Below are 13,778 nucleotides of genomic sequence, written 5' to 3' on the forward strand. Positions count from 1 at the left end.
GTAGGACTTCTCATGTATGTAAAACACAATTCTTTGTACTATCAGGGCTATAGTTGCTTGGTCTTTTTTTTAAATGTTTCAAGTCTCTCTCAATGTTAATATGCGAGATAAATATATAAAAAAGAAGTTTAGGGGAAGAAAATTGTTTGCCCTTGTCATGTGCATTTGCAATATTATTAAATCATTTAAGTGATCTAAAAAACTGCAGTAAATAGTGGCTGAAAATATTAAATGATTTCCAAAGAAATATTAAAACCCATTTCATTCTAAGTAATTCCTAAATAATTCCTTTTTCCATTCTCTGTAATCATTCTTCATTTCCTGTCTGCTTCCATATCCATCTTGAATTTAATGTTTTAGTCTTTTTTTTTTTTTAATTTTTTTTTTTTTTTGTTGCTCTCACCAGCTCCTATCCTGTTAACAATCAGAGCAATCTTGTTCTTTCATTTGCTGCCCTTGGGAATAGAGAAGTGGTACTTACAGATTTCCTGCTGCAGTCCCTCTGTCTAGCTTTAAATGAGATAAACTGTCAGTATTGCCTAGGTAATGGCACTAAATATGAACAAAGAACAACAATCTAAAATAGCCTTATTCTCTTACAAACCCTGTGTGGTCTGGGACAAAAATCCCAATGGACCATGACTCCATTAATCCTGCAGGTCTTAGACTGGTAGGAATTTGAAGCTGTGCAGACGCTGATTTTTTTTCTCCTCCAATAATATTATTTGTATGAGTTATATTTATATTTAATTGAGCAAGAGTCAAGTGGTATTGCTGATGTATTCCCTAAAAACTTTCCACTAAGTCAAAGACTGACATTTACATATCATTTTACACTAAGAAGAGTTAAAGGTAATTTATCTACCCATAAGTTTCTGAGAAAGAGGAGGCAGAGGAAGGGAGAGAGGAACTGTACCTCATGTATGGTCCATGTCAAGCTAGCTTTTAACACACAAGGCTGACTACTGGAAAAATGCAAATTATATTAAATTGCTGCAAACGTATGATTTTTAACAACTATGAATAATGCCTTTGTGAAATAGGAATGAATTGAATGTCTGATACAAGCTTTTTTGCAGCTTTAGGCCAGTTAAAAAATTAAACCAAAAATATTTTACAGCTCTTTTGGAGAATTCAAAACACTTGTGCAACTTGGTTGGTATGTTCCAGAGAATGACACTGTAAGAGGTGAATGCTTAGCCTACTTGATTAGCTAAAGTTTGATAAAATAAGGGGTTTTTTTTTAGAATACTAAAATAAAATTCATGCAAATCTACTGGGCCATAACTAAAAGATTTACTCCTTCCAAGTGGGCCACATTTCATGGCACAATCTGTATTGTATTTTAATGTGTTCTGTCCAAGACAGTTATTGCTTTTTAATTGTAACCAAATTACAAGCTGGGAACATAAAAGCTTTATGATTTTTTTTAATCCACTTAATGCTAAAGATTCAAAACGATCATTTAGATCTTAAAAGCCACTATATTATATTGTTTAGTGCTAGCACCACTAGCCTGTCCAACCTTTTAGATCAACTAGAGATTAAAGATATTTTTTAAATTTAAGCCAGTGGCCAATTATATAAGTAGGTCACTTGAAAAAAAAAATTGACAAAAAACATTTAAGGAAAGCTGCATATTCCATTTTGCCCGTGTCAAAGCAAATGATCATCTAACAGTAAGATGAGCTAATGAGGTCGCAGACAGACTAAGGGATTCAGTGGAAACTTTCATGGGGTCATTCTGTAACCATTCCCCAGGTCTCAAGCATTTTCAATGGAGGAAAACTATTTATCTTCCCAGCTTTTAAGATGCATTAGTTACATGCAACATGGCTATCATCATCAGGGATCCTGGTTCTCTCTGATAAAAAAAAACAAACAAACAAAAAACCAACAACACTCCAATTTTCCAATTAAAAAACCCAAATCCATGTTTTTCCGTGATTAAAATGAAACTGCTATAAAGATATAGCTATACTTTTTTTAAAGTCAGAAAATTGGTGGGGGAGGTTTATCAGAAAACCGGGATCCCTGTATTATACCTTTATATTCAGATTCTTTTAGGCTGTAGAGCATGTCTCTCTCTTTACATTATGCAACAGAAGAGATGAGAGGAATAAGAATTTTGTCCAAAAGAGAAGTGATTTGGAGTAGGGGGAGAAGGGAGGGAGAAAGACACTTCCCTTCTTCTCCTATAGAGAACATTTTCTCCACAAGCTCAGTACTGGTGCTTTGCAGTTTTGTTGAGGGTAGTGGATATGGCTGAAGGGGAAGATGTCAGAGTTGGAGAAAGGCTACTGAATGAAATCCTAGCTCTGCTGAGGTCACCGAGTCTCTCTTGATCCTTTTAAAGACTTCCTCCAATACAATGGCTTATCATATTATGCTCTTTTGCTCCATATTAATAAGTTTGCCCTGCCTGGGAAAGGATGATCCTGATAGAAGTACCACCGCATGAAGACCTTGTGGCTTGCAAATGACCCAATTTCAAGGAGATTTTCTGCGATTTGGGGACATCCAGAAGATGCCCCAACAAATCCACACTTCCCAAGAAAATTCACGTTGAGATGATTTAGTGCCAACTGCATGGCCTCAAATTTACAATTTCCTGCCTAACTTTGTCCTTCCCATTGACATTTACATAGAAGCAAATGATTCAGTCTGTGAATTCAATTAAAAGTTTCTTTAGGGAATTATGGCTTGCTGGCTAAATGGCTGCATATAAAAGAGTGTAACATGAACATCTCGGATTCCATTTGACCATATCCAACTCTGCTGAATGAAAATCAGGTAGCTACAGGAAAACTGTTCCATTAATTTCCAAGGAACCAAGAACTGATAAGAATAAAACGGGCAAAAGCAAGGACAGCCTCTTACGCAGCATGCACAATACCATGCACTGTCCTTTTTCCAAATACCAGCACTGGCACCATTCACTATTTGGACTAGATGCTAGTGCTCTTACACCGATTAGTATCTTACTCTACCTCTAGCCCGACACAGATGTGTTAGATTGCAGTTAGTCCAATGAACAACTGAATGTCAAGAAGAGGTATTCAAGGCCTTTTTAAGTATCCTTTTAGTTTTGTGAACACAAAATTTTGCCACATCTAGTGCAAAGGTATTATATACCTTCTACTATGTCTTTCAGCCTCTCCAATGTTAGCAGCCTGACATAATACCTAGATTTGAACTCTACCAAGCCATTGTGAACTCTCAACAGCCACTGTTCTCAGTAAACTTCTCCAAATATAATGGCATATGACCCTGCATACACCACCCTAAAATGCTTCCAAACCAGATCTCTCACATGGGAACTTACTGTCATGTTCATGTTATAAAAGAAGAAGAGGAAAGTGTCAGCAAAACATTTTTGTATTTCATGCAGCAGAAGATCCAGTGCTGCCTTCTTTAGGTATATAGATAGCCCTGTTAAACTGCAGGACTAGGGATCTGGATTTCATGTGAATAATTCATGCACTGATTTGTATGCATGTGCAACATGCATTACATTATTTACCAAAGTGACAGCAAATGCCTTTATTACTAGAAATTTCTCCCTTTAGGACTCTATACATTATATGCTTTCTAGACAGGAATTGCCAAATTCTGTCTGGATCTGGCAATTCTTGTTGTCCAAAATGTCCCTAGACTCTTCTTGAGGTGAGTTTCCTCTACTGATGCCTTATCCCAGACTGGGATGGAGTTGTGGGCGAGTCACTGGCTTCTAGTACCAGATACTGCTCATCATGAGCTACCATTTTGTGGGGGGTTGGGATTGGCAATATTATAATTTGCCATTATTACAACTGGCTCTTGAGTTCTTGGCCCTGTAATACAACCCCTCCAAGTAGGAAACAAAAAAACAAAACAAAACTGTAGAACAGAAGTCAGCTCAGCAGGATTTCAAGACAGATCCTATTTTTGTTCTTCTAAGTTCCACCTGAATCTGTACCTACAGCAGTATAAGTCAGGAGCAGCTACAGCTATAGTTTTATGTAGAGTTGCACTGACATAAACCTGGTATCAATGAGACACAAGGTCAGGCTCACTGCCTTTCTTTTGAATCACTGAGGAAGAAGGCAGGATTCTTAATTTTCCAAACTATGGAACTTGCCAGGTCCCACTGCTTCAGCTGGGTGTGTTCGGCACATCTGAAAAAAAATAATCAAGCTTACAGTGCTTAAGGGCACAGCCAGCATAATACCAACTTGGTCTTTTGTCAATACCACAGTAAGCAGTACTCACGGCAGACACAGAAGCAGTAAGACAATATTCCAGGTCTACAGTGACTCCTAAGGTACAAGTCTAAAGGCTGAGCAGGTTCTGCTACCCAAAGAATGCAATAATCCTCCAGGAAATGCAGCATCTATTAAGTCCCATTGTTTATAATTAAAATAATTATACAAAAACAACAAAAGTGAGTCCTTCCCAATAATTTTCCAGGGAAAATGACTCATGACAGAACTGACAGTCTGTTGGGAAGTTCCATTTGTGCCCATAATTCTCAAGGTCATAACAATGGTGCCATTTATTCTACTACAGGTGATCTGCTGTGGCTTTTTGTCAAAGCAGCATTAAATAACTGCAATATTTCAATTTTAGATTTGGCTATTTGAGCGCACAGGCATTTTTCATTTAAGCATTTTCATTAGGATTACTGGCAACTGTATCCGTGCCGGATTCTGTAATTTACTGAGATGAAACTCACTGGCTTTCAGGGAAAGCTTTGCCTAGGTTAAGTATGACAGGAGTAGGGTTATACCTACACTGACTCCATGGTGGAAGATATTATCTAGCTAATATTTTAGACGGCAGTTTCAAAGTCACCCATATTTGCCATTTAATCCTTTTTGAGATACAGATATATTACACTGAATTGTTACATGTTTGGGTGATCTTAGCACATATTGTATATTACAAGAGAGAGTCCATATATTTATGTAAATGGCAAGTCGATTTCATACAATTACTTCCATGTTAACATCCTCAACTTAACTCTCAGTTTTCTTGCTTTTGTATGTTTAAATGATTTTTACTTATTTTAGATTAATAAATATGAAGAGCAGTAAAAATCCACAAACCCCCCTCCCCCCGAAAAAAAACCAAGACTTCTCAGGGATCCCATTTTTAAAAAATAAACCTAAAACAAGATAGAAGGAAGCAAGATGTATTAGCTGCAGGAAACATATAACACTAACTCCTACACTCCTGCTTAATTCTTCCAAAGATGGAATGTCTCCAAGGCTTTGATTGACTGAGATATTCTAGCCTAAATATTACAGGGCCAAATACTCAGCTAGTGTATATTGGAAGTCAATTGAGCTATCTGATTTTATATCAGCTAAGGATATAGGTCAATCTTGATTAAGATTTGTCTGGGGCCAGATACAAATAGCTTTACTCAATTAGAAGTATATAAACTGACAAGCAGCTCCACTGACCTCAGTGGAATTTCTCATGTTCTGAAATTCTCTTCAGCATGAGCAAGGGTATCACAACCTGGCCTTAACAGATATACAAAGCAGGTGTGAGAAGCCCCTTTCAAGCATAACTGTACAATCTATATTGGTTCTATACAAGCCTGAGGAAGAGACAGGAGACCCTACAGATGTCACACATGATGAAAACAAGCAACCAAGAAAATATATTTTAAACAGAAATGCAAAAGAAATACAAACTCATTTGACTTCTTATGGGTATAGATCACACATACACAAGAAGAAAAAATAAACAAATGTTGTTTTTCCACTTACATATGATGTAATAATCTTTCTTTCTCTGAAATTCCAGGCCCCACAGATTAGGGCTGAACTCCTGAAACTTGATGGTAAATTTAACATCTTGATCTGGCTTGGCACAGTTGAGTAGAGGAGTGTTGTCCTTTTTAATAGTGCAGCTATCTGCTTGGTCTTTATCAACCATGTAGACCTTATAATACTCATACTGGCCAACAGTTTTAGAGTCCAGCTTTGGGCATATAATATCCAGTTTGTCTCCTATCTGTGGATATAGTACCAGTCCTTGTCCAGGAAGGAATCTAAAAGAACCAGGAGAAAAGGGGAAACATGAGACAATAGATAAACACAGATTCAGAAAAATGGCAACTGCAGTGGGCAGAAAGGAACAATACATTATCCAAAGCAAAATAATACAGTGAGTAAACTGTCTTTGCCTATGCCTGACAATTTGAAAGCAACAGGATATTTATTTTGATTTTGGAAAATTGGAGCCAGATTGGCTCCAACTGGGTTTTTATAAGCAGTATCCACATTCAGGGATTCATGAAGGCACTGTCTCATTTCCCAGAGCTTCCTCATACAGTTAGGCAACATCAACCGCCAGTGCAAATAGAAAGGGTCAAGATCTTGCTTCTCTACTCTGTTTAAATGTCCCTAACCTTGCGTTTAGGAGTAAGATTTCTTTCACATCCTGTGCACCAATGTAAGGCAGAGGATACTTTAGGTCTTTGGATTTATTAACATATTAATTATTAGTGTTTGAATTAAGGTAGTCCCTAGGAAGCTTTGGCAATGGACCAGGAATCCACCATATCAGTTGCTGTACAAACCAAGAACAAAAAAAAGGCAGTTATTCTACCAAAGAGCTCATATTCTACTGCTAACACTGCACCCCACCCCCAAAATACAGTAAAGCAATTAGCTTTACTATAATGACTTCTCCCGCCTCAGCACCACCCTGTCAACAACATGGTTTTTCATAACTTAACAAGAAGTTTATTTTTGTATTGCAAGTCAAAGCTCCACCATTTTCTTTAACAGGCACTTCTGTCAGTACTGATGAAACACTTGTACACATTTCAGGGAACCACAACAGTACTGGCACACTTTTGTCCTGCCATTAGACATTTTCTATTGGCATTAACTAACAGACAAGTTTCATCCAGAACCTTTCAAATCACTTATTATAATTAGTCCCTCATCAGTCAAAAATGCAACAACAGAAAGGTTTTTAGAAACCCATAAAGGAAAACTAAAAAATAATTAGTTGTAATATTGATTCAGCCATCAAACGAAGAGTCCTATTCTTGCAAGGACAAAAGCTGGGGCACTTCTTTGCTAATCTTTTTTCTTAAGATGTATTTGCTCCAATTAATGCCTAGAAGCAGGCCTTTAGAACTGGAGCTACTGATACAATATCCTCTATTGCCTACAGCTAAAAGCCTCCCTTTCCTCTTTCTCCTGCCTGCCAGCCCTACTGCAGAAAGATATTTCTTAATGGAGAATTGCTCTGAAAACCTGAAACAATGGCTTCCTAATGAACATCCTTATCCAAGTGCTAACATTAAACAACACACTTAGAAAATCCAGCTCATTCGTAGGCAGTCATCCTGCAGGCTCATTAAAATATTAAAGACAGAGAACAAAGCTATAAACCTAGAATACCCCATCCTTTTACTTAAAGGCAGCCACCAGCTAGCTAGCCAGCCAGCCAGCCATATTATTGGATCAGAACTTACTAACTAAAAAGTAGTGACGCCCCAAATTTCAAACCTGTAATTTGCAATTGCCTGGTCCTACACAACGTGAGTTTATGGATTTGTACCTAATGAGTGGGATTATATTCCCTCACAGAGCCTGTGTAAGATTTATATTTGTTGTGAAGCAGCATGTAGCAGGACAAAGAAATGTAATTACAGATTTAGGAAAAAAACAATGCAGTGTTATGGCAAGAAAAGTGCATGTTGATGTATAATTCACTGTGCTCCTCTCTTGTGCAGTTTAATTTCAGCATTACAAAAGCTGAGCCTAGTCATTCTGCCTAGGCAAGCCATGTAATAAAGGACATTGTGGAGCTGCACTGCCTCCCCAAGTTTGAAGGCATGAAGGGAAAAAAAACCCAAACAGCTGGTACAACACTTTTTTTTTTTGGGGGGGGGGGGGGGGGGAGGGGGGGGGGGTTGTGGAGAAGGGGAGGGGCTTCATGGACTCCTTGACAGCAAAACTGCCCTACCTCCTCCTTGCCTCTGGAGTAGCCAGCATCTGTACGCACACTAAGAGAGAGTTGCTAACCTCTGCATAGGAAAGGGAAGTAGTAGTGATAGAGGTGGTATTGGTACTTTCCTACCACAGAGGCTGGCTAAACTCTTTTGGCAGGGGGTGAAAATTAATTTTCCCTCCTGCTTGTGTACCAGGACAGAGGCCTGCTTCCAGTCCCGAGTTCCACTGCAATTAATGGGAATTCTTAATACACAGACAGGTTTGCAGGACTGGGCCCCCTTAAGAAACCAGTTTGAGTTGGCATGTAGCCTGGGCACAGATGTAACATTTAGCAGCTTAGAAGCAGGCCCACTTATCATTTATCATTATGCTATGATTTACACCTCTCTGAAATATAAAGCCAAAGGCTTCTTGAAGACTATCCTAAATTTCTCATGCAGTGGGGGAGAAGTAGAGCCAACAGGACTGGTGAGTGCAAACGACAGGCAGAACAGAGCCCACGGTCAATACAGCAGGGTAATTTCCATTTAGAAATAGCTACAAGATGGGAAACATTCTTATTACAGAAATAAATAGTTTAGAGTAGAACAGAATGCAATAGACCCATGGTGCTCAACCTTTTCAGCCAGCAGGCTGGATGGGCAGTGCCCAGCGTGTCTGTGGGCTGGGTCCCAATCTAGCATGGGATAGTTGCAGCAGGGACTCATCTGGCTGCACAGAGGGGAGCAAGGGGCATCCCGGCTCCAACCTGGACCCACGGAGGGGAAAGGAGGGGGCATGGCCCAGCCCCACTGGGGAGAGGGGCCATGGACCAGTCTCATTCAGCCAGTGGCAGGGGGAAGAAGCATCACTTGGCCCCAACCTGCTGCGAGGGATTTGGCAGCAGAGGAGGGTATTTACTGCCACCGTTCTCCTGCTGCAAAACTTCTTGATCCGTGGGCTGGATACTAATGGCACCATAGGGCGGAGGTTGAGCACCCCTGGAGTAGGCACAGGAAAGAAGGGTTAAATAACAGCCCAGAATTAACATGTAAAAGCTTAAATGCAAGTTACAAGAGCTCTAACTGGATGCACAGGTTAGCTGCTACAGCAGAAGCAATCCATTCCCCATAGTCTAAAGTTTAAACCTGACAATTTTGATTCCACTCCAATTTTTGTGCTTTTAGCCCTTAACATTGTTGACGTAAAAAAAGAATAAAAGAAAAGAAAAAGAAAGGGACTGAAAGTTAAAGGATTGCATTGAGAGCTTGCCCGTGTTGAAATCTTTCCCCACAGTTTGTGGCTTTGACTGTAACCTTTTTATAAGGAAAATTTGTCATGCTGTTTCCTTGTTTTCCTTGCAACAGTAAATTATATGTATGGGTGGAGACAGTAAAAGATTAAGAGCTTCACCTCATGCATTTCAGTTCCACCACAGAAACTTACAGTAACCCATAGCTAAGAGCAGTTGTTACTCAGTAATATTAAGAGTTAGGTTAAGGTTGCAAAACACAAGTGTAAACATAGACTCTGGGTGCATTCATTTAGCCTCCAAAGTAAATCATCTGAGTTTCAGAAGTATCAGGTACCCAAAGACTCCCACTTAGGTACTCACCACTTTTGAAGACTCAGACATTTTACCCCAAGTAGAATTTAGAGCATAACAACTTGTTAAAAACTTGGCCTGAACCTATAAAAAAAAGTGGACTATATTCAGTCTTGCTATAGGTTAGCTGATTTTAGCCAGCAATATTTTTACTTCTGTAACTACTACTGTCAAGATTTATGCACACTACGTTAAATTCAGCCCTGGTCCAGTGTGTGTAGGATTGCATCTTTGAATATAAAGCCAAAAAAAGATGTATTCATGCTCCGGTTCTAACAATAACATTCAGTGTTGGAGGCCAATTAAAGGTAGTAGCTAGCTAGCTGCAGTGTTAAGACATTCACACATACAAAACCCATCCAAGTTTCCTGGAAGTGCTTTGAAAGGTGTGCATTAGAAGGTGCCTTCCACTAATGAAAAACCTTATTTCACACAGAAGTGAAACTAATAGGGAGGATCAGAAAGTCTCCTGAATCCCACGAATGATGCCAAATCAGTAGTGCCAATGGCATGTGTTACACTAAAGATTATAGTCTGGAGCCTCACAGCAAGGATACATTAATTACGTCTGATTCATTTGGGGCAAATTCTAGAGCAGAGGTGCACACTAGGAGGCTTAGAGGATTAATACAGATCCTAGAGTCATAAAATGCTGTCTTCCAGCTGCCAACGTTCACTGCAGAGTTGTTACTGCTGGTGAATTCAAGCACAGGCTACTTCTGTTAATCTATCAGGGAAGTACAACAGTACAAATAAATATTCTGTACTTCTCACACATGCATACACAAAATAGAAGATAGATCCAGCTTTGATTAAAGTCTATGGGAACAGAGAATTTTTTCTGAGAATACAAACATAGGTGTGCAGGCATGGAAAGGACCAAGGGACAAAGGAGCCTTTCTCTGCATAACTTTGATTCTGCCTCAGGCTTTTTCAAGGTCTGTGCCTAGTCATAGCAAGTAGCTGCCTGGTGTCTCAACAGATCTTTCCAATGATTGCCTGAAACACCCTCTTGGCAACGTCCCTTGTACCAGAAGCTCTGACTAGGGTTCCCCCATTTTAGATTAATCTTTAGGGGAAAGGACTGGTGTACATCTCCTATATACCAGCAAGGAAGCAGTTTGGTAAAGAATCTACTCCAAAATAACAATCCGGATATGTACCCTGGGAAAGTGAATAGAAAACATACAAGTAAAAAATTGTACATTCAAAGTAATATACTCTCTCAGAAGGCATACTCATGTCAACAGTGCCATTCCATTGGTGACCAAGTGTCTGTTCAAAAGCCTTCAGACCCTAATGCCACGCATTGTTAAAACTAGTCATTCAACTTGACCTAAAACCAGCTCCATTGCTGTTTGTTAGTTTCTTTGGGAAAATGGTGTCACATTCTCAAAAAAAACCCTGTTATTTTATTATAGTCATAAGGGAGGGGGAGAAAGAGAAGGGGGGATAAAAGAACTAGAATGAAAATAAGTCCATTCCCCACTCCTATTGCTGTTACAGCAATTATCTACACTAGACTTCATGTATCCACTTTAAACCCCAACAGGTTTCTAAAAAGCATGGCGTTAATATTCCCTACCAGTTAAAGTCCTATAGAATTTAAAGTTTGATGCAAGAGAATTCCCATTCAGACTCATTTCATTTTTTCACATGGAAATCTACTGAATTCACCTCTGTTGAATTATATAGGACTGTTTCCATAAGTATAAGATGACAAACATGCCCTACTTCTGCATATTAAGTCTTACTAGGATCAGACGTATATCTTTAAGATGAATTTTTCATTGAAAAACAAAAACAAGTCTTCACTCAGTGGCCTCACTCTGAAGTTGTAAAATATGAATTCATCTCCCTTGACTAGAGGGACTGTATTAATTAATCCCGATGCCAAAAATGCGTACTGCTGTGCTTTTACCAACCTGGGAAACTGTACATACTCTTAGCCTTCATGATGTCCCACTAATGTTTAAACAAATGCAATTATAGAAAGCACGCTAGTACTTGCCAGACCCTTGAAAATATGTAACTGAGGAAACAATGCCAAATTTCTGTGCTCCTGAACTGATTGGTGTAGACATTTAGTCTGAAATTAATGTGATAAAAATAACCCTAAAAATGTGAACAATCAAGATGTTTCTTAAGAATGCAATATGAAGTCTTCTGTTAAAGACTCCTAGCTACTTAATTTTATGAAGTTTAACTACCAATCTGACTAAAAAGCTACTCATTGTGAAGTTTCATTAAGGTAATGTCATGAATACTAATAGCAAAGTCTGTTAGACGTGGCTATTTTACTTGTAAAACTACAAATTCCAGCAGGCAAAAGAATCACTTGTCCCTACTAACAGCAAGGGCCATTATATATTCACTATCTTGCTTTTGCAGAAAAAAAAGATATAGTATTTTACATATCCTTTTATCTGTAGGAGAAAATATTTAAGCAGTGTAAAAGTTCCAGAGTTCTGATCCAAAGTCCAAGGAAGTCAGTGGAAAAACTTTGGCTTTAATGAATTTGAGATCAAGCACCAATGGCCCAACTCAGTCAGTATGACCCTCAGTATAGTGTAAAATTAACCCTCAAATGAGTAGGTCCAGGTTCTACAGAAGCAATTTTCAATTCTGTACAGCAATGTAAGATTTACATCACATACTTAGTCCCTTTCAAACCAAAGAATGTCATCAGGGATGTACTGTATGTCTTCTTAGAAGTTTGATCTATGCATTTTCAGAAGCAGTAGTTATGAGTCTAGCCACACCCCTGTTTAAATTACTGAGATTTTTGCCACAGAGATCAGAGTCAGACCCATCAGCCTTGGCAACTAATTTTTACCTTTACTTTTTCATGAAAATTCCCATCTCAGAACTCACATGGACTCCAGCTAAAAACAGAACAGTCACTTTTTTTTTTTTTTTTTTTTAACTAATCCTAAAATACAAATTACCTCTGACTGGATTTAACATCAAAAGTATGTGATGACTGAATTGGCTTAATAGAATTATAATTTTGGGAGGAGGGTGGGGGAAGAAAAAAATCAAGGAATGCATTCCATTTCATTTTACTAAAATGGATTTAAAACGTGATCTGGAAGCTAGCTTTATAGTATTACATTGACAGGAAAGAGTATTACAACTACTAGCAAGGTCTGACACCGAAATTTTAAAAGCCTGTTTTTGAAAATCACCACCTCACCAACCCAACTCTGAGGGATCTACCAAACCCTCACTAGTATAAGGATGTTTTTCCCCTCATTCAAGAAGTCTCACTTATTTTAATGGGACTCTTCGTGTGAACTAAGATTGCTGCAGCTGGGGTTTCCAGATCGGAGCCCTAAAGACATCATCATCATAGTTATGCCAAAAATCAATTAAAAATAAAAAACTAAGATACTGCAGTGCACACTCCTAAAGGTAGGGCTTTTACATTCCACATTTATTAAAGTAAAAAAACCCCCAACCAACAACTTTTAGGCCCAGACGCTCCTTATAGATTCTTACATTACAAACTATTCAAATGCGGCATTCAACACAAACTCCTATTCCCAAAATAGTACCTATTCTGTATACTGCACTGGACTGTGCAGTGCCTGCTCACCCCTTCCTCACCTCTTGAGTACCTCTTTTTCATTCAGATGGAAATGTGTGCAGTGTGTTGGAAAAGAGCTCCTAGGCAGGCCAGCATCTTTGGGGTCACACACACAAAGCAGTTTTACACTGCAAGATCAGAGAGGTTGCAAATATCATGTGCTCCTTGATGACAAAAATGCTTATGAACTGGGTATACTCTGGCACTGAATTCACCTTCCTGAAAATTTTAGGAAGTTAGATTGTTTAACCATGTTAAAAAAAATCTGGTTCTTTTAAGGCAATGACTTCAGATTAAAGATCTTGAAGGGAAACAATCCATAATACTAGAAGTAGTGTAGCCCAGCCCCTTTACAGCTACTACAGACTGAAACAATGGCCATTGATCCTCCGTGCTTCCTAGGCAGGGGATTTTAGCAACTGGAGCCTGTAACTGAGTACTCAGTGGATTCTTTTCCACTCAGCCAGCCCCAGCATCTCTTATACTCTCCTATTCACAATTCACCTTTTTAACAGACATGCTTTAGAAGCTCTGCTCTCCCCTTAACCCTGTGATGCAGTATTTCCAGAAGGATTTTTTTTTTTTTTTTTTTTTAGTACATCTTTTTTCCAAAGCCTTTAAACATGGGGTGAACGTCATT

At 38.7% G+C, this 13,778-nt stretch overlaps 1 protein-coding gene across 5 annotated transcripts in view; it reads right to left on the reverse strand.

The window, feature by feature from the left end:
• Window positions 1-13,778, reverse strand: part of EFNB2 (ephrin B2) — a 48,208-nt gene that overhangs the window by 18,419 nt on the left and 16,011 nt on the right. For 4 of the 5 annotated variants that reach the window (XR_003092836.1, XM_025197852.1, XM_006018603.3 and 1 more), the window contains exon 2: window positions 5,760-6,043. Coding sequence is in view for 4 of the 5 variants with exons in the window: in XM_025197852.1 (XP_025053637.1) it covers window positions 5,760-6,043 (284 nt within the window). In the remaining variant the exon portion in view is untranslated. Of the gene's footprint in view, window positions 1-5,759; window positions 6,044-8,826; window positions 8,945-9,558; window positions 9,615-13,778 lie in introns of those variants that run through there. The other variant, XM_006018605.3, reaches the window with a different exon arrangement.

The sequence above is a fragment of the Alligator sinensis genome, unplaced genomic scaffold (genome assembly GCF_000455745.1).
Source record: "Alligator sinensis unplaced genomic scaffold, ASM45574v1 scaffold46_1, whole genome shotgun sequence".
Classification (NCBI taxonomy): Eukaryota; Metazoa; Chordata; order Crocodylia; family Alligatoridae; genus Alligator; species Alligator sinensis.